Genomic DNA, 27,200 nt, shown 5'->3' with positions numbered 1-27,200 from the left:
GCATTGGTTTTGTTTGTATAAAACTTTTTAAATTTAATATAACCAAAATTATTAATTTTATATCTTGTAATGTTCTCTTTCTCTTGTTCGGTCATAAATTTTTCCCTTTTCCATAGAACTGACAGGTACTTATTCTACATTCCCCTAATTTACTTTCAACATCAATATTAAATCATATACCCATTTTGACTGTATCTTGGTATAGGATGTGAGATATTGATCTAAATCTAATTTTTGCCATACTGTTTTCCAATTTTCCCAACAATTTTTGTCAAATAGTGAGTTCTTATCCGAAAAGCTGGGATCTTTGGGTTTATCAAGCATTAGATTACTGAGATAATTTACTTCTAATTTATTACATTGATCCACCCTTCTATTTCTTAGCCAGTACTAGATTGTTATTTATTTAATTTTTCTTAGTGTCATATTATTTTTTTTTAAACCCTTGTACTTTGGTGTATTGTCTCATAGGTGGAAGGTTGGTAAGGGTGGGCAATGGGGGTCAAGTGACTTGCCCAGGGTCACACAGCTGGGAAGTAGCTGAGGCTGGGTTTGAACCTAGGACCTTCTGTCTCTAGGCCTGACTCTCACTCCACTGAGCTACCCAGCTGCCCCCTCATATTATTTTTTTAAAAACCCTTAACTTCTGTCTTGGAGTCAATACAGTGTATTGGCTCCAAGGCAGAAGAGTGGTAAGGGCTAGGCAATAGGGGTCAAGTCACTTGCCCAGGGTCACACAGCTGAGAAGTATCTGAGGTCAGATTTGAACCTAGGACCTCCTGTCTCTAGGCCTGGCTCTCAATCCACTGAGCTACCCAGCTGCCCCCAGTGTCATATTATTTTGATGATTACTGCTTTATAGTACCGCTAGGCCACCTTCCTTCATGTATTTTTCATTAATTCCCTTGATATTCTTGACCTTTTGTACTTCCAGATGAATTTTATTATTTCTTTCTAGTTCTATAAAATAGTTTTTTGGTTGTTTGATTGGTATAGCACTGAAAAAGTAAATTAATTTAGGTAAGATTGTAATTTTTATTATATTAGCTCAGCCTAGCCATTTGTCAATTCATGTTTTTTCCAGTTGTTTAGATCTAAATTTATTCATGTGAAAAGTGTTTTGTAATTGTGTTCATATAATTCCTACATTTATCTTGACAAATAGATTCCCAAGTATTTTGTGTCTAGAGTGATTTTAAATGGAGTTTGTCTTTTTAATTCTTACTGCTGAGCTTTGTTGGAAATATATAGAAATGCTGATGATTTATGTGGGTTTACTTTATATCCTGCAACTTTACTAAAGTTATTATTTCAACTAGTTTTTTAGTTGATTTTCTAGGATTCTCTCTCTCTATATATATATATTCTCCATATCATTTACAAAGAGTAATAGTTTAGTTTCCTTATTGCCTATTTTAATTCCTTCAGTTTCTTTTTCTTCTCTAATTTCTAAAGCTAGCATTTCTAGTACAGTATTAAATAATAGTAGTGATAATGGGCAGCCCTTGCTTCACTCCTTTTTTTGTTGTTGTTCTTTTTTAAAAAATTTATTTAGAATATTTTTCCATGGTTACATGATTCATGTTCTTTCCTTCCCCTGTTCCCTCCCACTTCCCAGAGCTGATGAGCAATTCCACTCGGTTATACATGTATCATTATTCAAAATCTATTTATATATTATTCATATTTGCAATAGAGTGATCATTAAAAGCCACAATCCCCAATCACATACCAATTGAACCATGCAATCAATCATATGTTGTTCTTTTGCGTTTCTACATCTACCCTTGCTTCATTCCTGATCTTATTGGGAAGGCTTCTAACATCCCCATTGCAGTTGATACTTGCTGATGGTTTTAAATAAATAGAACTTTTCATAAAAATGGAGTTGGGTACATAGCATAGATCTTTTGTTTCTGACTCAAATTGGTGTAGCATAGACATTCAGCAAGGTGAAGGAGACTCTTTTTTGCCCTTTTGCCTTTTTTTTATTATTCATGAATGTCAGTGTTCCTAAAAGGAAGCAGATTATACGGATAAGTTGGGGCCGGTTGTATTTTATCCTAGATCCTAGAGAAGCAAACGGAACTTCCCAAGTTGTAAAGTTCCACAGAAGCCCTGAGTGACTGAATCTTCTTAATAACCTTGGGATACTGAAAAAAAGTAGTACCTTGAGAAATCATGAAATTTTGGTGGAATCTTGGTCTCTCAATAATAAAAAGATCAAGTTGTACAGAAATTGGCTTCTTGACTCCTACGCTGTTATTTGGCGCACTGACAGTTCTCATTTCTCCTTGGAGACAGATTTTTAAACTTTCTAGTTTTGTTGTTGATTCCTGCTTTTCTTATTCTTTCTTACTTTTGGCAAAGTGATTATTCTAAATTAATTGATAGTAGAAAATATTTCAGAATCTACCCTTCTCCTTTTAGGCAACCAACCCAGGAAGACCCTATCTATTTAGAATCACTGGCACTACTCCCTGAGCAAATCCTTCCTGGTTTTTTCCTGATCTCACCTCGTCTAGTAGTCTCTTGTTAACAATGTCTTCTTTGTACAGTACATTATTGGCCGTCCGAAAACTTCAGCTCTCAGAAGTACTTGAGATACAAGGAGCCAGGGAGGGATGGGAAAAAGAGAATTTGAAACTCAAAATTTTAAAAAATTATTGTTACATTTTTTTACGTGCAATTGGAAAATATTTGACAAAATAAGTAAAAATAATTTTTAAAACTCAAAAAACCCTGAGAAATAATCATAAAAACATTTTTATTATAAATGGAGTGAACAATCTGTTTGACCTCAAAATCCATTATGGAAGTAATAGTGAATTTTTTTTGCTTAATCCTTTATGGAGGGCTATTATCATACTTGATAGTGTTCCATACTCATTATCATCTTTTATTAGGACTGTGACTGTGAGAGTCAGGCTTAGTTCTACTCATTGACAGTATAATGTAATGCTATATGAGGTATGTATTTCCTGAGAAATAGGGATAAATTTTTCAAATAACAAATGATCAAAGGATATGAATAGGCATTCTCAAGTGAAGTAATTAAAACTATCTTTAGTCAAATGAAAGAATGCTCCAAATTACTATTAATTCGAGAAATGCAAATTAAAGCATCTCTGAGGTACCACCTCATATTTTATCAGACTGACTAATATGACAAAAAAAGGAAAATGACAAATGTTGCAGGGGATGTAGGAAAATTGGGACACTAATACGCCATTGGTGGAGCTGTGAACTGATACAACTGTATTGGAGAGCAATTTGGGACCATGCCAGAAGGGTCATAAATTTTATGTGCTGATTGACCCAGCAATACCCTACTAGGTCTGTATCCTAAAGAGATCAAAGATGGGAAAAAAGGGCCTATTTGTACAAAAATATTTATAAAAGCTCTTTTTATGGTGGCAAAGAACTGGAAACTGAGGGGATGTCTGTCATTTGGGGAATGAAAGAACAAGTTGACAAGTTGTGGTACATGATTGTAATGGAATACTTTTGTGCCCTAAGAAATGACAAACAGGATGACCACAGAAAACCCTGGAAAAACTTATATGAAGTGATGAAAAGTGAAGTAAGCAGAACCAGAGAATTGTACACATTAGTAGCAATAAAGTTTGATGATCATCTGTGTATAACTTAATTGTTATCAGCAATTATCCAAGACAACACCAAGATACTCGTGATAAAAAAAAGGCTATCTACTGCCATAGAAGGAACTGATGGAGTTTGAATGCAGATTGAAGCATACCATTCTTCAGCTATTATTTCCTTCATGAATTTTTCTCTAGTAAAAGTGATATGTATCTTTTTTCATAACATGATGACTGTAGAAATGTGTAATGCATGATAGTATATGTACAACTCATTATGGATTGTCTTGAGGTAGAGGGAAGAAGGGAGGGAGGAAGTGAACATGGCTCTCAAAATGTCAGAAAAAGATTGTTAAAATTGTATCTACATGTAATCTGGAAAAATAAGAGAGAAGTAGGAAACAAGAAAAGTTTCTTCTACTGTTACTACTGCCCCACCATTCTGTATAAAGGGGTTTAGGTGGTTCCAGGTATGGAATATATTAATATAATTTTAAAACGACTTTATTGGAAAGGTGTCCTGGCTGGTTTTAATCTGTATTTTTATTTTTATTTTATTTTTTTTAAACCTTTACCTTCTGCCTTAGAACCAATACTGTATATTGGTTCTAAGGCAGAAGTGCGGGCTAGGCAATGGGGGTTAAATGACTTGCCCAGGGTCACACAGATAGGAAGTGTCTGAGGCCAGGTTTGAATCTAGGACCTCCCGTCTGTAGGCCTGGCTCTCAATCCACTGAGCCAATCAGCTGTCCCCTTAATCTTTATTTTTAAAGGGAGATTAATATATTGTGAATAAGTCAAAATCAAAGGAACAAAGTAGCACAAGTGATTAGAATTATAAGTTTTCTACTGACAGCTTCTGAAAATTCACTTCCAGATTTTAGATTTGGGAGGGAGAATGGAAAATATAACATGGACAATCCTCTATAATGTGCACATTCACACTGGGAAGGACTACCTTAAGGGTTAAAGTTTTCAGGCTTTTTGTTTTGTAATGATGATATTTTTGCTAAGTCTACAGATATCCCTAAGTCATAATTCTATTCTAGCTAGTTCTTTGACAGTCAAGTCATTTTACCTCTTTAAGCCTTAGTTTCTTCATAGTAAATGTAGTAAATGTTACATAAGATGCTTTTTAGCACCCCAAATTTCTGACTATATTACCTTAAAGAAAGGCCAGACTTTTGTTTCTGTTTTAGAATTTTAGGCAACCATACTTCAGGTTGTCATACCAGGATGCCATTGTGTATCATGAGTGATGATAATAAATGGGTTACTTTGGGCAGTTTCCAGAAAATCATACTCTTTTTGCTAACAGGTGTTCAAGGTGTCATATGTTCTCTCTTGCCTTAGTGTTCGAAGGACCCAAGTTATTGATGATGAGTCGGACTACTTTGCCACGGATTCCAATCAATGGCTATCCAAGGTAGAGCGGGAAGCCTTACAGAAGAAGGAGCAGGAACTCCGAGAGCTGCGCCATGCCTCCCGTCTCTCTAAGAAGATTACCATTGATTTTGCAGGAAGACAGATTCTAGAAGAGCAAAACCCTCTATCAGAATACCACAATAAGTGAGTGTGCAGCTCAGCAGAAAGTTTGAGAGAAATGAGCATCTTGACCAGTCTTATTTTATTAAAATTGAAAGCTTTTTGATAATCAGGACATGTTTTCAAGCATCCACCAAAATACAAAGAAGAGAATGTGGTTTCTGTTTATAGTCTAGTTGAAAAGACAAAGTCTAAATTATTTGATGAAAAAAGCAATAAAAGTGACTGCACAAGTCACATTCTTTTGCATATTTCATTACTTTATAATCACAACTTTGTATATAATATAAATATTTCTTACTTTACAATCACTTTCATATAGAAAGATTTAAATACATGCATATATAGATGACTTTATATGTAGATAGATATAAATACAAATCCCCCGAAGCACAAAGTATAAATACCATTGATAGTAATATAGGTAGAGAAAGAGGAATAACTGTAGACTGAAAATCTCTGGAAAAGATTTGTGGAGAAAGTGGGATTTGACTACAGTGAGTTTTGAATTCAAAACACTGAAGTAGTAGGATGATATTCCTGAAGGGGGAATTGAGTGAAAAGGCCTGATAGGTTCTTGGGATGGGTAAACCAGTTTGTTTAGAATAGCATATTTGAAATCCAGATACTTTCCTCATTTTACCATTAAGAATAATGATCCATTCATCCATTCAAATGGATATTTGTGGAATTCTACCCCCCCCCTTTTTTAAAACTGTTTCTAGGTTTTTACATAACTAAGGTTGACTAAAGATTGTAGATATGGATTGAAAAGTGGAAGAAATGAAGATAAAAGGTTCTTAGAATTCTAGATTTTACAGTTGAAGGGTTGTATATTGATAATTTGTGACTAAAGAGAATAGAACTGAGGGATTGTGGCAGCAGCTACAGTTAATAATTACCTAGCTCTTTGGATTTGTTATTACAGGCTGGATGAGACAATACAAGCTATTAACTCAGGGGCCTTGAGTAAGTCTCTAACAAAACTGGAAGGATCGACTGAAGAGCCTTTGGGAGTTCTAGTGAATCCCCATCTGCTCCAGCCTGCACCCTTGGTGAGTACTTGTCCCAGTTGACTGCTAATGAGAGAGGGTTGGGCTCAGATGTCTCCCTCTTATACTTTTGATGTCAGGTGCTTTATCTCATTATTTGCATATAGCTTTCTTCTCTTGCCCATCCTCCTCGGGGCTTGCCTTGTGGTTCTTGCTGCTTCATCTATATCATCATTTCAGTTTCCCCTAGGAGAAATGGGACTTGTTAATCTCAATAGAGATATGAGTAACTAGGCTTCACTTTTTTCTTTGATATATGTATGTCTTTGATATCTTGTATGAAACTCTTCCCGTATCTCTTCAACTACTTATCCTTCTAAACTATCTTTTTTAAAAAAATACTTTGTATATATTTGTGTTTATCCATTTTATATTTATGCTTTATGTATTTTTATATGTATTTGATGTCTCCCCCATTAGAATGTTAGCTCCTTGAGAGCAGGGATATTTTATTTTTGTATCCCCTGTGCCTAGCACAGTTCATGGCACATAGGAAGGGCTTAAATGGTTATTGATTTCTTGATCAATAGGGAGCTGGCCTAGAAACTAGGAAGTCCCGGATTACTATTGATATATATTATGTGTTGTGAGTAAAATAGTCTCAGCCAGAGTTTTAGGCATTTATTAATAAAATAAGAAGGTGAGAGATGTGAGAGAAGAGTCGTAGATATATTTCTCTTAAAGAAAGATTAATCTGATTATGATCCATTCTTCATTTAGCTGGCTAAGGTCTATATATTCTTTTTTTCCCCCTAAATCAAAGAATTTATTGAAAATATGGGACTATAAAATGAAGTCATTTTGTGGCAAAAATATGATGCTAATTATAACATTTTTGGGGAGACATATTGTTTTCTCTCCCTCCATCTCCCCAAATTTAAAATTTGATGTTTCAAGCAATTATTTTCTGAGTATGGTTGCCTAAGTTTTTTTTATTCCAATTTCTATTCATTTCCTGACTTAATTAGGACAGAGCTATGGCAAATTTAAGACATTCAAAGAATATGTATATTTCAAATGTTTCTTTTTAAAAAAAATTATTTGGGGCAGGGTGGCTCAGTGAATTGAGAGCCAGGCCCAGAGATAGGAGGTCCTGGGTTCAAATGTGACCTCAGATACTTCTTAGCTGTGTGACCCTGGGCAAGTCACTTAACCCCCTTTGTCCTAGCCCTTACCACTTTTATGCCTTGGAACCAATACCCAGTATTGATTATAATATGGAAGGTGAGGGTTTCAAAAAAAAATTTTTTTTTATTTTAAAGTATTTTTTCATGGTTACATGATTCATGTTCTCTCCCTCTTCTCTTTCATCCCCCTCCCAGAGCTAACAAGCAATTCTACTAGGTCATACATATATTATCACTCAAATCCTATTTCCATATTATTTATTTTTGTAATAGAGTAAGCTTTTAAAACCAAAACCCCAAATCCTATATCCTTATGAACAAGTGATAGATCATATCTTTTTCTTCTGCGTTTCTACTCCCACAGTTCTTTTTCTCAATGTGGATAGCATTCTTTCTCATAAGTCCCTCGGGATTGTCCTAGATCATTGTATTGCTATTACTAGCAAAGCCTTTTACATTTGATTGTCCCACAATGTTTCAGTTACTATGTAAAATGTTCTTCTGGTTCTGCTTGTTTCATTCTGCATCAGTTCATGGAGGTCTTCCTAGTTTTTATAAAAATTAAGCAGTTCATCATTTCTTATATCACAATAGTGTTCCATTACCATCATATACCACAATTTGTTCAGCTATTCCCCAATTGAGGAACACCTCCTCTTTTTGCCACTACAAAGAATGGGGCTATAAATATTTTTATACAAACATATTTTTAAATCTCTTTGGGGTACAAACCTAGTAGTGGTATTGTTGAATCAAAGGACATGCATTCTTTTAAAGTCCTTTGGGCATAATTCCAAATAGGCCTATGTATTCTCGTCACAGCAGAGTAGGGAACCAGTCTGTTTAAGAATAGAAGTAGAAAGACCTAAATCAGCTCCCCCTTGGGTTTATCTAACTTTTTCCCAGCCCACTCACTTTGACACCTTGTATGTGGCCCTTCCTCCTATGTTCCGGCTGCCCAGGGGACATTTGCCCTGTCTCATTGTCCCCTATCTTAATTGCTGGCTTTCCCATTGATCCCAGGGGGTATGAGAATTTAGATTCTATCCTCATTATCAAGGTCTCCTCAATAACTTCCTTCACAAACCTTGGGCTAGCCACTTAATTTCTTGGTGCCCCAGACAACCCTCTAAGACTCTAAGTTGTAGAGCAGGTAGGCCCTGACCTATACTGTTAAAGAGAGTCCCCTTATTTGGTTTTTTCCCTTTACCAAAGAATTGTAGGTCTATTTTCTGTCTGGACTTAATGTTGGTCTTATCACAGGTCTGACAATATGAGGGGAAATTTTTTTTTGTTTTTTTAAATTGCTACCTGCATGACCAGATGGTAAGTTGCTACATTTTTTTTCTAGTTTTAGCATTTATAATGTAAGCATGTGGTTCTGCTTTTGTGTATAAGAAAAGATTTGTGGGCCAGAATGTTGAATCTTTATTTAGGTGGTTTTGCTTTTTGAGAAAATTACTCAAAACCCAGTAGTCTCATTGTTTTGATATGTATGAAAAGGGATTGGTTCCAGCAATCCTGATCTTCATACAAATGTGCTGTTCTTTATGGAGGCAAGGGAAATACATCAGGGACCTTTTCTGGGATAATTTTAAAATTCTAAACGGTTCTCATGAACAAATGTAAGCATTCAGAAAAATAAAAAATTTTAAAATGTTTTTTTAGGAGGAAGGGCCACACACACATATGTAAAGCCACAAACGTCAACTATTTACAAGTTTTTTTAAATATTATTTTGTCAAAGTTTGTGTTTCTTTTTGAACTCTTCTTTGTATTTTTCCCTGAATTTTGGCTATGATTTTTATGTAGTTATCAGTATGTATATCATTCTAATTCTGTTTTCTTCATGCTACATTATTTCATATAATTCTTTTCACATTTCTTTACATTCATATTTGACATTTATTATGTGTAATAATGTTCTATCTTCTTAATTATACCACTATTTATTTGTCTGTTCTCCAAGTTGTGCCATTATTGGGTCAAAAGGTATGATCAGCTATATAAATTTTCTTGTATATTGTCATATTGTTTTCCGAAGAGATTATATCAACTTCTGTAATGCCATTTAGCATCTGACAGAGGCATTTCTGTAAAATACATTGCTCTTAAAAATGAAAAAGGGGGCAGCTGGGTAGCTCAGTGGATTGAGAGTCAGGCTTAGAGACAGGAGGTCCTAGGTTCAAATATGGCCTCAGACACTTCCCATCTGTGTGACCCTGGGCAAGTCACTTGACCCCCCAATGCCTACCCTTACCACTCTTCTGCTTTGGAGCCAATACACAGTATTGACTCCAGGATGGAAGGTAGCAGTTTTTAAAAAAATGAAAAATTAATGATGGGCATCTATATCAGACTTGCACTTCTATTAGATATATTCCATCTTTATTTTATCCTAGTTAGGCAAAAATAAGATAGAAATTTCTAGGAATTGTTTCCAATGTGATCCCTTTTATAATTAGAGTTGAGATTTGGTTGGGAATTTCCTGCAAGTGTCTAGATTTTCCATTATTTTTTTTTGCCCACAAAAAGATCATCAGATGTACTGTACCTCCAGCAACTAAATTAAACCTTACACTTTCACCTTTTCTTTTATAGTGGGTAGACCAGACAAGCTCAGCCCCACAGAGGAAGACCCTTCTCTCAGCCAATTCTAATCTGGAGCTCAGCTCAGAGAGAAACCGTCTTCGAATACAGGATCGAGAATTTCAGGAAATCTGTGATGATGGCTGGTGCCTCAGCATGCATCAACCCTGGGCTTCACTGCTTATCAGGGGCATTAAAAGGTAATATTGTATCCAGGAGAAAGTAATCATGATACTGACCTTGGTTGAGAGCTAGCTTTTTGCCATCAGCCCATTCATGATCCCCAGAAGAGTCCATTACACAATTCTCTTGGAGGCGCTCTAATTCCCATACTAACTATGTAAACACAATATAGTGAGTTCTAGGTTCTATTCTCTGTATTTTCCCAGTAGAGAGAATGAAACCCACCAAGGTGGAGAGAAATTCTGCAGAATGTAGAGTACAGCTCCTTTCCATCCTTACATAAAAATTCTATTTTTCCTGGCTTCAGTTTTATAGCATGATAATGTAGCACTGTAAACATTTATTCTTGTCACTTCAGGTTTCAAGTTTTTTGTTTTTAAAAAGAAATTGTCTTGAGGCGGTTAGGTGGCTCAGTGGATTGAGAACCAGACCTAGATATGGGAAGTCCTGGGTTCAAATCTAACTTCTGATGTTTCCTAGTTGTGTGACTCTGGGCAGGTCACTTGATCCCAATTGCTTATCCCTCACCACTCTTCTGCCTTGGAACCAATACTTAGTATAGATTCTAAGACAGAAGGTAAGGGTTTTTTAAAAGAAGAAGAAATTGACTCAATTTTGTGAATTTTTCTATTTTTTTTTTTTTTGCTTTAATCAAAAGGAGAACATTCTCTGCTTTGGAATATCCTTAAAAAACAAAACAAAAGTTATTGTTTGACTAAGGTATTTCAGGCTGATGTCATATGATAATAGAATTTAGAATTTAGAATTGAAGGGTCCTAGTCCAATGCCTTCATTTTGCTAGTTTTGGTTTAAGTGCCTTCCCTTGACTTCTGTCAGACTTAGCAGAAATTGATGTTTGTTTTGACCTTCTTTACCTGAATATTAGAGTTCTTTGGTCAGGTTTCATTGGTGATGTACTGGCTTCATATACTGTTTTCTTAATATTTAATTGAAACACTTTATAATCATTATCCCATTTTTTTAAACCCTTACCTTCTGCCTTAGAATCAATACTGTGTATTAGTTTCAAGGCAGAAGAATGTTAAGGGCTAGGCAATGAGGGTTAAGTGACTTGTCCAGGGTCACATAGCTAGGAAGTGTCTGAGGTCATATTTGAACCTAGGACTTCCTGTCTCTGGTCCTGGCTCTCAATCTACTGAGCTACTCAGCTGCCCCCTATTATCCTATTTTTGCAAGAGGTACTATAAGTTGCTTGGGCAAGGTTTTTTTTTTAATCTTCATTTGACAGTTGAAAAAACACCCAGAAATTAAATTATATATCCAAGATGACACAACTAGTAAGTGGCAGATCTGGAACCAGAGATTAGTTCTCTTGATTCTTAATCCAGTTTTCCATTATGCTGCCTCAGCAGTTCTTTCCCAGAAAGTGAGAGTGATCAATTTTTACTTTACTGATCATAAGATAAGAGTAAAACATAAAGGTTATGATCTCCTTGCCAAGTTAGGGTATAGTGTCCCTGTCGCCCCTTCCTTTAAACCTTTAGAAATCTCATATCCAGAGATACATCTGACTAAAAGTTTCATTTTTCCTTTGCTTTGTATTAGGGATTGGTGGATCTGCATCTGCTTTCCAGACTAACTAGGCCCTTAGAAGTCTGTTCTACAGATTTCATTCTCTGGAACGTGGGTGTCTTCCTTTCCCACTGTAAATAATGGAACAGCTTGTTCTTTGCTGAAGAAGGCAGAATGTTTACGTTTCATTCTATTTTGGATCTAATTCAGCCAATTTTTACAACTGAAAAGAACAGAACAAGCAGCACCCAATGCCACAATTACTAATACCACAAAAATAAAACTGATAGCTCTGTCCATGTTTGTTGAGAGGAGTATAGTCCTTGAGTGCTTTCAGGCCTAGAGGGACAACCTTTGACCCTATTTGGTATTCACAGCATAAACAAAGAAACTTTCTTTATTAATAGCAGAATACCAAAAACAATTCTAATCCCAAAAGATAGTATCAAATAACAGTTTGGGCAGTACTGTCAGAAATATTTCACCCTGGGGGCAGCTGGGTAGCTCAGTGGAATGAGAGTCAGCCCTAGAGATGGGAGGTCTTAGGTTCAAATCTGGCCTCAGCCACTTCTCAGCTGTGTGACCCTGGGCAAGTCACTTGATCCCCATTGCCTACCCTTACCACTCTTCTGCCTTGGAGCCAATACATAGTATTGACTCCAAGATGGAAGATAAGGGTTAAAAAAAAAGAAAAAAAGAAAAAAGAAAAAAAAAAAGAAATATCGCATCCTGTTTGGTTAAAGGTGAAGGAGAAACATCCTTGTGATTCCTTCATACTAGTAAATTGTTTGAATATGAATGAAGTAAGAAATAAGTACATTCTTTTTTCTCGGCCTTAAGCAGAATATGTTCATGGTAATCAAAAAAAATTTTTGAACATCTACAAGAATTGAGCACTATAATAGACATGATATGTATTTATGGTTATATTTCAAAAGAGCAAATAAAGAAAAAGTCTAGATAAAATAATGACAAGCATAGTTGGAGGTGGAGGGAAGTTGATTTAGTTCAGAAATTGTGCAAGAATGTTAGAGAAATAATTAGAAAAACTTCCAGCTGGAGGTAAGCTTTTCATTGTTTAAAGAAGAGCAAAAAATCATCGTATAAATTTCTCTTATAAAGTTTTGTTATTCAAAATATATAAATAATTAACATGTGTATATATGTGCACACACTCATTTTTATGTTTACATATATATAAATAAATACCTATATATGTGTGTGTGTGTTTATATATATATATGAAAGAACTATCCCCCAAAGTGTAGGTGGTCAAAGGATTTGAAAAAACAACTCAGAAGAATTGCAAACTATTAACAACTAGATGAAAGAATGCTCCAAGTCACTAATAATAAGAGATGTGCAAATCAGCCCTGAGTTCCATCTTACAACCTACAAATTGGCAAAGATGATAAAAAAATGGAAATAGTTATGGTTGGTGGTGTTGTGGGAAGTTAGGCATATTATGGCATTATTAGTAGATCTGTGAATCAGTATAGCAATTTCGGGAAGGAGTTTGGAACAGTGCAAATAAAATGACCAAAATGTCTGTCCCCTTTAGCTCAGAGATACTTTTATTAGGCTTATCCCCCAAGAATGCTATTGATGAGAATTAATTCCCCATATATACTAAAATATTTATAGCAGCACTTTTTGTGGTAGCAGAGAATTGGAAATAAGACAGATGCTCATCAGTTGAGAAATGGCTAACAAACTTTGGTACTTAAATGTGATGGCATATTTCTGTGCTGTAAGAAATACTTTGTGTGATGAATACAGAGAAACATGGAAATATCTATAGGAACTGATTGCAGAGTGAAGTAAGCCAAGCCAAGAAAACACTAACCACAATAACTACAGCAATATAAATGGAAAGAACCTCCTTATAAATGGAAAGAATCTCCCTAAAACTAATCAAAAGTGAATACTGCAAAAAAGAACAAGTCTAGTTTGAAAGAAGAGATATGAACCCATACCTCCACTTCTCCCACTGCAAAAGTTCAAGGGCCATTAGAGTGGTACATCACGTATATTTTCATACTTTTTCAATGTATTGATTAGGTATACTGACATTTTTCTCTTTTTCTGGGACTCTAAAAAATATGATTTGTTTCATGGGAGGTAGGCGTAGGAAAGGTACTTAAAGAAATTATGTTTATATAAAAGAACTTGAAAGACAAAAATACAAAATGACATAAAAATACAAAAAAGAAGGATACAATATGCAAGAAGAAGGATTTTTATTTTGTGTATAGTGAAAGAGGGTTCAAGATGTGAAGACTGTGATTTGAGACTGAATAGGTGATAAAAGAAACCATGAGTACAAATGAGAATGAGAATGGACTGAGTATGTATTTGTGAACTATACCTGTTATGATAAAATTTATATACCAAGTTTTTTATCTCAGTTCAAAACTTTGTAGAAGCCTCTAACTGAACAAATCTTAATCAAATTAGATAATCTATATTCAAGACTTGTAGAATCTCTATAGAATAGGAAATTAGTTCCATTCTGCTCACTTTTTATCCCTTTTAGGGTAGAGGGCAGAACCTGGTATACATCTCACAGAGGAAGATTATGGATAGCTGCAACAGCCAAAAGACCTTCCCCTCAAGAAATCTCAGAATTGCAGGCTACATATCGCGTTCTTCTTGGAAAAGGTAACTTCTTCCTTTTGTGTCATAGAGATGGATGCCATTAGTTAAATTGAGCTGTTTCACTTTACTTTCATTTTACTCTCATTTGTTTCCATTGCTTTTTTTATGGATGGATGGAGAATTTGTATTATAGACTTTATCTTTTCATTGCAGCAAATCAAGGTCAACTGTTTTATAAGTTAAGTTTTCAAATAAGACACTTTAAAGTGTTCCTTTTGGGCTTCAGAAATAAATGTTAGTCTTGGTTATCTATGAATATCCTTTTGGTATGTAAGAAAACTGATAGTCCTAACTTTTTAATATGAAAGTAAAATGTTAGTTGGGAATACTACAATCCTTTGGACTGGGAAAGTCTCCCACAAACAGACAAAGTTGATTGGTATATGTAGTATAACAAGTGAAATTTTCCAAATACTATAGCTTTGGGTTCTGGAAAATGCTATTAAGATCTTTCAGACTCTTTTCCTTTCATACAAAGGGCTAAGGCTCTTTTCTATGTTTTTTTTTACTTTGTGATGATTGATTTAAGTAAATTAAAATATCCTTAAGGAAGGGTAAATAGCCTATGTCGATATTTGTTCTTTTGTCTAGATCCCATTTTTTCAGCAGCAACTTATTTAAATAGGTCTATTGCATGCCATAGCTACACATTTGTATTATTCTTGTCTATTATTGATTCTGGTTTTGCTTTCATAAGTCATTGGCCATTTTGTACACAAGATAGCTGATTTGAAAATTACTACTATGTTGCCAGTTAATAATTTCTTCTTTGTTAGAATGTAATTAACTTTATTTTTTATTACGTTAGTTGGTGATCACCATGTCTTATGCCCTAATTCTTCTGAAAGTATGAGACTTCTGTATAATCTATGACCCTAGTCTACGAACCTTTGCCCTTCTCTTTTTTTTTACTCCCGTGCTATGTTTTTCACCTTCTTGTACTATAGACACCTTTGCTTTAAAGTCATGTAATATTAAAGTATGTATTGACTTAATTTGGTGGATTTTATTAGTAATTATAGAATTGTTTGATGTCCTTCTTTGCAACAGATGCAGTTGTTGCACTTGATTTCTGGCAATCACCTTACTGATTCTTCTTATGAGCATTGGCCAGATGGGATCCTCAAATAACTCTGGAAATGATGCTTCTTTTTGCTCTAGATTCACAATAAAGGCACTTCCACCACTTGCAGCTCCTAGGTTGAATCTCTGACCTGTCCTTTTATGTAACTGCAACTTTCTTTTGTCTCTGGTTTCTTATAGTGAAAAAAATAATGATTTATATGATTCAGCCCTTTTAGTAATATGTCTACTCAGTCACTTAAGAAAGCTCTCATATTTAGAGTATCAGTTGCTAAATTATTTATAGCTGGTCTAAAAATGGTGAGAATGGCCCACCTATACTGCCACTCTGCCATTATCATTGAAGAAATAAAAAGAGGTCCAGGACTAAACTGAAAAACAGGTTAAAAAATCAAAAGAGGAAGAGTTCAGTTATGCATAACAATATTTCTGTACCTACTAAAAATCAATTGTAATCATATACTTTCTTTAAAAGATAAGTCTTAAAAATAAAAATTAAAAAAAAGATAGGTCCCATTGTGCTATTACAACTAGTTATTTTTTAAAAATCAGTGGTTTGACTTTTTGGGTTTCTTTCAGCAGAAAAAATAATTTCTCTCTTGATAATTATAGCAGCTGCCTTTCTGTTTTGCTAAATCTCTACTTGTCCTAAGGACCATACATCCAACACTTGATCCACAGGCCAAATGCAGTTTGCCTGAGATTTTTAGCAAAAATTTTTTGTCTACTTAGCATTAATCAATTAGTGACAAGTAGTTTGTAACCGCATAGAATGTCTGGCTTTGTGTCCAAACTCTGTGTTTAATATTTGAACTTCTGTCTGTCAGAAAGTATATTCTCCTTCATGAAATTGCCAAAATCAAGACCATGAGCTACTATCAATAGGCCTAGAGTCAGAATTTAGATGTACCTTTATTTGATACATTTAACAATGCTCAAGAATAATTTAACTTGTTAAATGTCATTATTTCCATTGAATTGATCAAATCTGATCAAAGACTAGCACTGGTTGTGAACTTTAATATAAATAAACTTCATGGAAAACTTTTGAACTACTTTTATATTACTGCTAAAGCATTCATATTTTTGTCTAACTAACCTAGCTAATGTTTCACCATTGTCATCAATGAAAATTAATATGGGCTGCACAAATGGATTTCTAACCAGAAAGCCCATTACTAAAAAAATTTGAATGCCTCTGGTTGAATAAAATTCAGCAAGTTTGAAATGCTAAAAAAGAGATTGTAAAATGTAACCTGCTTGAGGTTGAAGACTCATCTTCATAATACATAAATTATTAAGTATTTGTTATTGCTGGGTTGGTGGAGGGTCAGCAATATCTGACTAGAATGCTATGTGAGACAGTAGGATTATAAGGAAAAACAATGATGTGGAAAGACAAGCACACTAATGTACTCTTGGTGGAGCTGTGGATTGATCCAGCCATTTTGAAAAGCAATTTGGAATTTTGCTAAGAAAGTGACTAACTTGACTGTATCCTTTGATCCAGTGTTTTATTGGCTAGTCATATACTCCAGTGAGGTCAATAAGTATAAAAGTTCCATAAATTAAAAAAAATTTATGACAGCACTTTTTGTAGTAAAAAAAACTACAAACAATTGAAGACTAAGGAATTTGTGGCACATAAATGTAATAGAAGAGGACTGTACTGTAGGCAGTATTGCCTGTGGTAGGCAACAAACACAAGGAATACAGAGAAGTATTGGAATACTTAGAACCATCTATTTGGAGCTGGAAGGGACCTTAAAAGCTATGAAATCCAATCTATTTTGTTGTAGATGAGGAAACCAAGGTATAGTGATCAAGGATCCCACAACTGACCTAATGCAAAACAGTGTATACAGTGACCACAGCAATGAAAATTGAAAGAACTACCACAAAATAATCAGAAATGAATGCTGTAAAATAATGACCAAGGCTTACCCAAAGGAGACCTAGGAGAAGGCACTTCTTCTGTGTAGAGATGTGGGAGACTTTGAGTGGAATACTGAACATAGTATTAGACTTCTTCCATATGTTGTTGGATGGTTTAACTGAACATTTTTTCTCTTTATAGCTCTTTGGGAAGGGTGGAGGGGAAAAATATATTAGAAAATATAAATAATGTGAAAACAAAAGATATTAATACAAATGTTTAAAAAATTAAAAAGGAAAAACATTGCTAGCTCTGCATGTGTTTAGTAGATAGAATCAGGAACTTGCCAAATTTTCTTTTAAAAAAAAAAGTTGTACCAAGTAAAAATTTCACTAGATTCCCCGAATCTCCAAAGTAAGGCACTAACAAAGGAAAAGTTTTCTGCTCACAATTTAAAAGAGTTTTCTGAAGGACACTGTTAGAGAAGAGGGAATTTTATCTAATTGTTTTTGTTATTCTTGAATCAGATTTGGAATTTCCCAGTGATTATCCATCAGGATGTCTACTTGGTTGTGTGGATCTGGATGATTGCTTGTCTCAGGAGCAATTTAAGGAACAGGTGAGTGGAGGGATACTTATATGGGAAGATATTTGGTCTGTTTCCTGAAAAAATGTACTGATAGAGCTAACCTGAAAATATTTTATCACAGAATATCATTGGAATATATAGTGAAAAATGAAAAGAACACTACAGTTGGAGTCAGAGAACCTGGCTTAAATCCTGGAACTGTTACTCACTTGTTTCCTTGACAAATCATTTAATCTCTTTAGAGCTTATGTTTTACCTCATCTGTAAAATGAGAAGAGGAAAAGGGGAGGGAATGATTTGGGTGGACAGATAATCTAAGATCTATTCTTGCTCAGAATCTCTTAGATAATATCAACTGTAATTTAGACAGATATGGAGAGGCTTATGATAAAGAAATGTTGGGGAATAAAAAAACAAAGCAAGAACTGAGAAAAAACTTAAATATATATTATTTTCTTCCTGGTATGCAGAAGGACTACATTGTTGAGAAAGGAACATTATGAACATCTGTACCTGGAGATTTCCCATAAAAGGAGGGGAAAAAAATGTTGCTACCCAAATCTTAGCAACAAATGTGGCCAGACTTTCCTTTTCAACCCCTCTTTAAGAATCAATCCTTAAAATTATTTTTCTTTTTGTTAGAAAGAAGGATCTGACTGTCAGATTGATTAACTTACTGGAAAATAAAATGTAATTGTTTATCTTCTTGGGGCAAGCATTCCTAGCCAGAGATTTATGTTTGGAACCAATATATTTTAAGTCAGCCTTAATTTGAAATTTTATGTTCTTTGATCTGTAGTCTGACCTAACTAAATTAGGACATTTATGAACAGCAGAGGGAGCCGAAGACGTTTAGGATAAAGTCTTAAAATCTAGAATCTCAGTGTTTATAAATTAACATCCTTGAAGAAATCCAAGGTGGGAAAATTCATCCCTGGACCTTTCCTAATGATCTAGCTTTCTGGATATTTTTATAGTTTCTATTATCACTCATAAGGAAACATTCTTTACCTGAATAATTCTCAATGGAACTTTTCCCATTTCCAGGCTTTTTTTCTTTTGCTTATTGTTATCTTATTTCCTATCTTTTTATATTCTTTGCCTTCTCCTCCCATCTATTTAAAAGATAAAAACTACTTTCTTTACAACTCTAAAATATTGTTTTTTCTAAAGCATCCATGCCTTTTCTTTTTGTTTGATGATAATGTCTCTTTCCCTCACCCTACTTCCTTCACCCTTTTTGTGTGTAAATGGTATATTCATATATACCTACACAATCAGTTATTGATTCTCTGTCCTATCTGTACTCTTTCCATTAAATGCTGGGGCCAAGCTCCAGGCAAAATTGTGAAGTAAACACAATTTGTCTTCATATCTCCCCCTTATCCCTCATGCCTATTACAAGTTCCTTTTCTATGATTTTATCTCACTTTTTCATTGTTTCTATTCTCTCAAGTAAAGAGGAAAGTCTTTAATATCTTTGTGTGAATTCTTTTAATATTGTGCCATCCCAATTTACATTTTAAGAGAAGCATCAGATTTCTGATGCTAACATGTATGTTAGAGAGACAGACAAAGAGAGAGAGAGACACAGAGAGAGAGAGAGAGACAGAGACAATGAATAGATTTTTATATTTGGAGTAGCTGCTTTCTTTCTCTCAAATCACCCTAATAGGCATAAGATCATATCTACCAGTTTTTGTTTTTGTTTTTCTAGCCTCTTTAAATCAGCCAGGAAGGGGTGGAAGATTTGGATTCAGTAGTATAAAGTACTTTTGGAGTAATGGAAATATCAAATAATAACAGAGCATTTGGCTCCTAGAAGTGCCCAATGAGATCAGCATTTTTCATCATCTTTAGATTCTATAATATTTTCTCTCTAAAAGCTCTTTGAGTCACCTCTGGACCTGCAGCAATTCTCCCATCTGTTTCCAGCTGTAGAAACTGGCATCTCTCCTTATGAATTCCCTTGATTTTTAGTGTTTTACCAAATTGCTAGAAACTTATAGTCTTTTTCATTATCAGAAATAAGTACCTACATTCCCAGTGTCAATTTTCCACTTTTTTTCCTCTGTAATTGAATGTAATACTTGAATGTATTTGGAGCTGATATTAGTCTTATTCTGGATTTCCTTATAGGGTAAAGTTCTTGACTCTTTTTTTTAAGGTCTAGCTTTGGATCTTTTATTTGTCCTTTGTGACTTGCTAAGATCATCTAGATGGCCAAATTGGGTCTATTTGGATAATGTTCCTTAGGGTATTGATGGCAAATACTAGTTTCTTTTAGTAGTATTATTCCTTCTGGGAAAGCAGGGGGTGTCAGGTAGTCTATTAGACTAGAAGATTAGTCCAGGCCTGTTATGCTCTCTCTTTTATTTCAGTAACTGAGAAAGAAGAAGGAGCCCTTAAGAATTTATATCCTAAACCTTCTGTTCCCAACTGCCTTAAAAGTCCCAATTTTCCTGTGTAATCCTGGGCAAGTCACTTAATCCCCACTGCCTGGCCCTTACCACTCTTTTGCCTTAGAACCAATACATAGTATTGATTCTAAAATGGAAGGTAAGGGTTTAAAAACATTTTTTTTAAGTCTCATTTTTCACTACTATATTTTGTGACACTGTTGTAAACATTTCTGCAATGCACCATTATAGTAGAAATAGCATTCAGTAAATATCTTTATTCAAATTCTACCTCACACAAGTTTCTGACTGTGGGCAAGTCTTTTAGGCTCTCTATGCCTTAATTTCCTCCTCTGTTACTATTTACTCATTTTCATTATCTTGGGTTAATAATCCTTTTAAAACCTACTTCACAGAGTTATTTGTGAGGATCAAATGAGATAATTTATGTAAAACAACTTACAAAGCCTAGAATGCTATTATAAACAAAGCCTAGAATGCTATTATAAACGTTACCAGTTGTTGTTGTTGTTATTATTATTATTATTATTATTATTATTATTATATACCATTACCAAGGCAGGAATTTTAAACAATCTGTGAATAACATATTATATGACTCTGGTCAGTTCTCCTTTCTTTTTAGTGCTTAGTTTTCCTTTCCTCAGACCAGCACTGTGATTTATTTCCCTATCTTGTGGCCTTGGCCTTTCCTAGATAAGTTAAAATATTGTACACATTAACTGCTATTTGGCATAATGTGATCGTCTGAGTTCCCTAAAATCCAAGGAGAGATTTTATTAGTGGAAGTTTTAAAGTCAAGTGTGGCTATACTGGGTAAGTGGCTTTTAAAATGTGTGTATAAAATGTTTCTCCCCAGGCTGAGAACATATCTGCCTTTCATACCCCATGGGTAATGTGGCTGGCATGGTTGTTCCATGCCAGAAGGAATCCCTCCAGGCTTCTCAAAGGTGGCAAGTGCTCAACCCAAGCTAGGGTAGGAATGAAACAGAAAGACCTTAAGGGCTTGACTGTGGAGAGAAAGGGAAAGGATGGCTATCTAGTAAAGCTTCTCTTGCATTCCCCTAGAAGAAACCTATGTTGTTTGCCAGCATTTTATCTGCCAACAGCAGATGTAAGCTCTCAAAAACAGCAGGGAGGATGTTGACTGCAACAATGCATCAAGGCTTTGGTTTGTAACCTCAATAGTAAGGCAGTTAACTTTTTTTTTTTTAACAAAAGACATTTTGATTGCCAAATCCATAACCATTAGCAGCTGTGGTTGGGAGCAGAGCTCTCTCCTCACACAGAATAGTCCAGACCTAACAGGCTTTCAAACAAAAAACTGGGTTCGTGGCTTTTGTTTCTGTGTATATATTTGTATGTGCTATTTTTATCATTACATTTAGTGGTCAATCTGATCTGTCTGAAATCTCAAGTATCATTGATTATTCTATTACTTCTGAACTGAAGCCATTTTTCTTTTGCCTGCTGCTGACCTTAGTCTATTCTTCCTTCTGGCTAGTATAATAAAGATTTCAGATCTATGCTAAGTTGATCCTGCTACTAAATATTTTTATGCTATCACTATGAAGGCAGTAGGAGAAATACAATTGTTCAGAGAAGAAAAAGATTATTATTTGGATTCCTTTCTGCAACATTCAAGCTTCAAGAAATCATCTTCCTATGACTGGACTAAGGTTTTTATAAAAGTAAGTTTTAGATCAGGGCACCAGAATGGGACTAAGGAACAAATTAATAGAAGAAGGAAAACCATACTCTACCTTGGCAAAACTAGATACCAGATCCCTGTATCTATAGAAATATATGAAAAGATCTCTTCTTCTTTGTTAAAAAGACTTCTCAGTATATAGATCTGGAAATCCAAAGGAAGTATAAAGGCAGTGTCTGGAAAGTATGAGCTGAAGACAGTGTATGTCAGCAAAAGCCCCTTTGTGGAAAGATCTTTTGCATTCATTGGGAACTTTTGAATGTGACTCAAGGATAACCCATCTTTATATGTTTTTTTTAACCTTTCTGTCCTAGAATCTTCCAAGGCAGAAGAGTGGTAAGGGCTAGGCAGTGGGGATTAAGTAACTTACCCAGGATCACATAACTAGGAAATATCCAAGGCCAGATTTTAACTTGGGACTTCCTGTCTCTGGGCCTGACTCTAAATTTACTGAGCCACCTAGTTGCCTCCCCCAACTATATTTTTTAGGTATCAAAAAACCATAGTGTTACCATTGTTTTTATTGATTTTCTTAAGCCCTTACCTTCTGTCTTAGAATGAATACTGAGTATTGATTCCAAGGCAGAAGGACTAGGCAATTGAGATTAATTAATTTGCCCAGGATCACATGGCTAGGAAGTGTCTGAGATCAGTTTTGAACCCAGGTCCAATGAACTCCATGTCTGGTTCTCAATCCAATGTGCTACTAGCTGCCCCTACTGTGTTTATTCTTTTCCCCCCTTAATTTACATTTTTATTGTCATGTAAAACACATTTCCTTATTGGTCATTGTTGTAAGAGCAAACTCATACATAACCTAACCCCAAAATAAAACCATAAATACACTGATGAAAGACAATTCCAGCAGGTCTTTCTCTGGAAGTCATAAATCCTTCAGGATTGTCCCAGATTGCTGAGAGTAGCCAAGTTTTCACAGATAATCATCATTCAGTATTGTTGTTATTATGTACAATGTTCTCCCCATTCTGCATCAGTTCCTGCAGATCTTTCCAGCTTTTTATGAAATCATCTTGCTTATCATTTCTTCTAGCACAACAGTATTCCATCACCAACATGTATTACAATTTGTTTAGCCTTTCTTCAATTGATGGGTATCCCCTCAATTTCTAACTCTTTGCCACTACGAAAAGAGGTACTATAAATATTTTTGTACAAGTAGATCCTTTCCCCTTTATTATCTCTTTGGGATACAGACCCAGTAGTGGTATTACCAGATCAAAAGATATGCATAGTTTTATAGTCCTTTGGGCATAGTACAAATTGCCCTCCAGAATGGTTGGATCACTTCACAACTCCACCAACAATGCATTAATGTCCCAATTTTGCCTATTGTGTTTATTCTTGAGAGAGGTGAAATATAATACTAACATTCCATAGCAGTTTGCTTTTATCTAAAGAATATTAAATTAATGTGTAGTTTTTCATTGCTCCATTAAGTTAACTTAAATTTCTGTTTTATAGATAAGTAAACCAAGGTGTTAAGATTTTATTTAATTAAGGTTACAAGTGTCCTCCATACCCTATGTAGTTCAGTTTAGAGGAAGCTGCATTGAACTACTTGGGGTTTATACATTCTAATTTGTGATTCAAGTAACAGCTTTTATCAGTTTCATTACTCAGAAAGAACTTGAAATCTTTAGGACAACATAAGAGAACAGTTTTTTTGCAGTTTTCATTAATCAGTCAATAAATATTTATTAAATAACTTCTGTGTGCCAGTGGGACTATGTGCTATGGAACTACAAAGGCAAAAATAAAAGTTCACATTATTTTAGGGGAAACAATATTTATCTATTTATACAAAATAAATACAGTGTAATGGAGGTAGTTAGTAGTTGTGGAGAAGAGCCTTGTGTAGTAGGCTAGGTTTCAGCTGAGCTTTGAAAGAACTTAGGGGTTCTAAGAGGTGCCAGGAAAAGGGTACAGATTGTGCAGGGACAAAGTGTCATGTGTATGAAGGCTAACTGGGTTGGACAACAGAGTGTGTGAAAGGGAGTATATTTAATTGGAGTGGAAAGGGAAGTTGGAGCCTGGTTGTGAGATGCCAAACAGGAATTTGTATTTGACCCTAGATAAAATAGGGAGCCCCTGGAGTCTAATGAGCATGGTTAGACTACTTCCTTGGAAACATAACGATGGCACAGTGTAGAGCAGTGATGACGAACCTATGGCATGGGTGCCAAAGGTAGCATGCAGAGCACTCTCTCTGGGCCTGCAGCCAACCTCCCTCCCCACTCCTCATCCTCAGAGTTTGTTACTAGAAAGGAAGAGGGACTTTGGTGGAGCCTGCTCCCTTCCCCCTCTCCACCTTGCCTGATGACATTTTTTCACCACCTCCCCCCTTCTCCCTGGCCCTCTGGGAGTGCACAGGGTTGGTAAGGTTAGCAGCTCACAGGCAGCAGAGCTGGAGGAGTGCTTGGGTCAGTCCCTTCCCTCTCTCTACACTCACTAAGGACGTTCCTCACTTCACACACACACACATACCCACATACCCGTCCATCAGCCCAATGAGGCACTTTCTCCCTCCCCTGGGTAGGGTAAGGGGAGGCAAGGCACATCCAGCATGTGGTGGAGGGTGGGGCCTGGCACTCCATCTCTAAAAGGTTTGCCATCATTGGTGCAGGGCAGGGGTTGGCAATGTATGGCTCTCCAGCCATATCTGGCTCTTTTGAGGGCCAGATATGGCTCTTTCTGTAGGAGCCATACAGTCAATTTTTTTTCAGGTGCTGTTACAGGAGCGCACACTGTGAGCACTGTACGGCTCTCATGAAATTACATTTTAAAATATGTGGCGGTTATGGCTCTCATGGCCAAAATGGTTGCCGACCCCTGGTGTAGGGGATGGATCAAAAAGAGGAGAGGCTTGAAATAGGGAGAGATCAGTTATGAGGGTATTAAAGGTCAAAAGATGAAAGGTAAAAAGGCCCGAACTATAGGAATGGCTGATTTCATAGATCAGGTGATAGGTAAAAGAGATGTTGTGAAGATAGAATTGATAAAATATAGCAAATAATTTATAATTGGAGATGAGAGAGAGTGAAGAGGATAACTCTTAAGATTGTGAGCCTAGGTAACAGGGATGGTGTCCTTAACAGAAAAAAATTGGGACAGTTAGGAAGAGGAATTGGTTAGGAGGGAAAAGAAAAGTAATGACTTCTTTTTGGCATATGAATTTGAGATGCCCATGATATTTCTAATTCAAAACATCCAGTGGGCAATTGGAATTCAGGAGGAAGACCAGGCAGGATATAGATATATGAGAGTCATCTGAATAGATATAAACATTGAACCTTTATGAACTGATGAGAATCACTAAGAGTCAATGCAGAGAGAAGAAAAGGCTTGGAACAGAGCTTTGGGGTGTACCCACAGTTAGCAAATGGGATATTCATGAGATCTAGCAAATGGAATTGAGAATAAAGGTAGGAGGAGAACCAAGAGAGATCAGTGTCAGGAAAATTCAAAGATAGAATATGCAGATGGAGAAGGTAGTCAATAATGTCAAATGTTGCAGAGAGGTTAAGGAGGATGAGGCTTGAGAGAAGGTCACCTCATTTGACAATTAAAAGATAATTGGAAACTCTGGAGGGAGCAGTTTTAGAAAAGTGATGAGGTCAAAAGCCTAATTGCAAAGGATCAAAGAATGAGTAAGAGGAGAAGAATTGGAGCCTATGAGAGTAGTTAGCTTTTTCTCAGAATTTGGCTGTGAAAAAGAGGAAGATGATAGCTTGAGGATATGGCAGGGTCAAGTGAAAGATTTTTTTAAGGATAGGGGAGACCTAGTATGTTTGTAGGCAGCAAACAAGGAAGAAGGAGTCAATGGAAAGGGAGATTGAATATAATAGGGGACAGTGTGATGATTTTAGGGCAGTTTGACAGAGAAGATGGGAGAATGGGATCAAGGATGTAAGGAGGGGGATTTGTCTTATCTTGGTGAAAAGCCACCTCTTCTTCAGAGTAAAAGTAAAAGAAGAGGGAAAGATGATGTTAAAGAGTTTTGAGATGGAGAGAGGGAGAGGTTATGGAGAAAAGTCTCTATTTTTTAAGTAAAGAATGGTACAAGATCCTTTATTGAAAGAAGTCAGTGGAGGGGCTAATTTGAGGGGCTTCCCTATTTCAGGTTCAGGTTTCCTAGTATGAGGGCAAGAGTTGGAATAGAGAGGAAGACAACAAACTTCTTCAAAAAGGAGAAATAATGACCTTGGTGGGGTAGATGACTGCCACCACAATCTGGATTTGTGAGATGAATATGAAACATGAGAAAGTAAATAGGAGCAGGAAAGAAATCTGCAGTGTTTATTTACTGGTTACCATTAATAAGTCTTTCATTAGTTTTAATGTGAACAATTCTGTTGAGTAAGCTTTTACTAAGATTCTTGAGAAAGTAGATAGTTTAGTGCCTTGGCCTTTCGGGGCATTTATCAAGTATTACTTGATGATAGAGATGAGATAATGAAATTTTCTTGAATTTAAACTCAAAATGAGATAGTGAATTCTCTGAGCTGTGTAGCAGTGGTGGTCACGAGATAAAAGAGCTAGGTTCTGATTATATATATATATATTTAAACCCTTACCTACTGTTTTGGAATCCATACTAAGTATCAGTTCCAAGGCAGAAATCTCTGAGGGCTAGGCAATTTTGGGGTTAAGTGACTTCCCAGAGTCACACAGCTAAGAAATATCTCAGGTCAAATTTGAATCCGGGACCTCCAGTCTCCAGGCCTGGTGCTCAATTCCTTGAGTCACCTACTGACCCAGTTCTGATTTTTTTTATCTAGAATTGGGAGAAACCTGGCATACTTTAGCATTATTTTCAAGGTAGGTTGTTTGTCCATTATTAAGAATATATTAATGTAGAGTCTTTGATTAGAACAGTTTAGTTCTGGCTTTCATAATTTTAACCACGGGGAAGAAAGGAAGGAAACAAGTAATTGATTAAGTGTGTCCTATGTGAGAAACGTTGTGTTAAGCACTTTACAGATAATCTCCTTTGATCCTCATAACAACCTTGGGAGGGTGCTATCCTTATCCCCATGTTACAGTTGAGGAAACTGAGGCAGCAGAGGTTAAGAGAATTGTCCATGGTCTCATTGCTACCAAGTGTTTAGGATAGAACCCTGCTCTGTGGAAGTGTTTAAGGTAGATGTGTTTTCTGTATTTGATGCTTTTTGTATGTGACTAAACATGTTGAGAACTTTGAAGAGATCAGTT

At 35.7% G+C, this 27,200-nt stretch overlaps 1 protein-coding gene across 3 annotated transcripts in view; it reads left to right on the top strand.

Annotated features, from left to right (window-relative positions):
• TRIP4 (thyroid hormone receptor interactor 4) overlaps positions 1-27,200 on the top strand; it is a 52,739-nt gene that overhangs the window by 14,838 nt on the left and 10,701 nt on the right. For all 3 annotated transcript variants that reach the window (XM_044665352.1, XM_044665350.1, XM_044665351.1), the window contains exons 7-11: positions 4,956-5,171; positions 6,076-6,202; positions 9,928-10,115; positions 14,168-14,292; positions 17,776-17,867. In XM_044665352.1, coding sequence (XP_044521287.1) covers positions 4,956-5,171; positions 6,076-6,202; positions 9,928-10,115; positions 14,168-14,292; positions 17,776-17,867 — 748 coding nt within the window. The remainder of the gene's footprint in view (positions 1-4,955; positions 5,172-6,075; positions 6,203-9,927; positions 10,116-14,167; positions 14,293-17,775; positions 17,868-27,200) is intronic.

Source organism: Gracilinanus agilis, chromosome 2 (assembly GCF_016433145.1).
Source record: "Gracilinanus agilis isolate LMUSP501 chromosome 2, AgileGrace, whole genome shotgun sequence".
Classification (NCBI taxonomy): Eukaryota; Metazoa; Chordata; class Mammalia; order Didelphimorphia; family Didelphidae; genus Gracilinanus; species Gracilinanus agilis.
The sequence above is the reverse complement of the archived record's forward strand: the minus strand, read 5'-3'. Positions and strand labels throughout refer to the sequence as shown.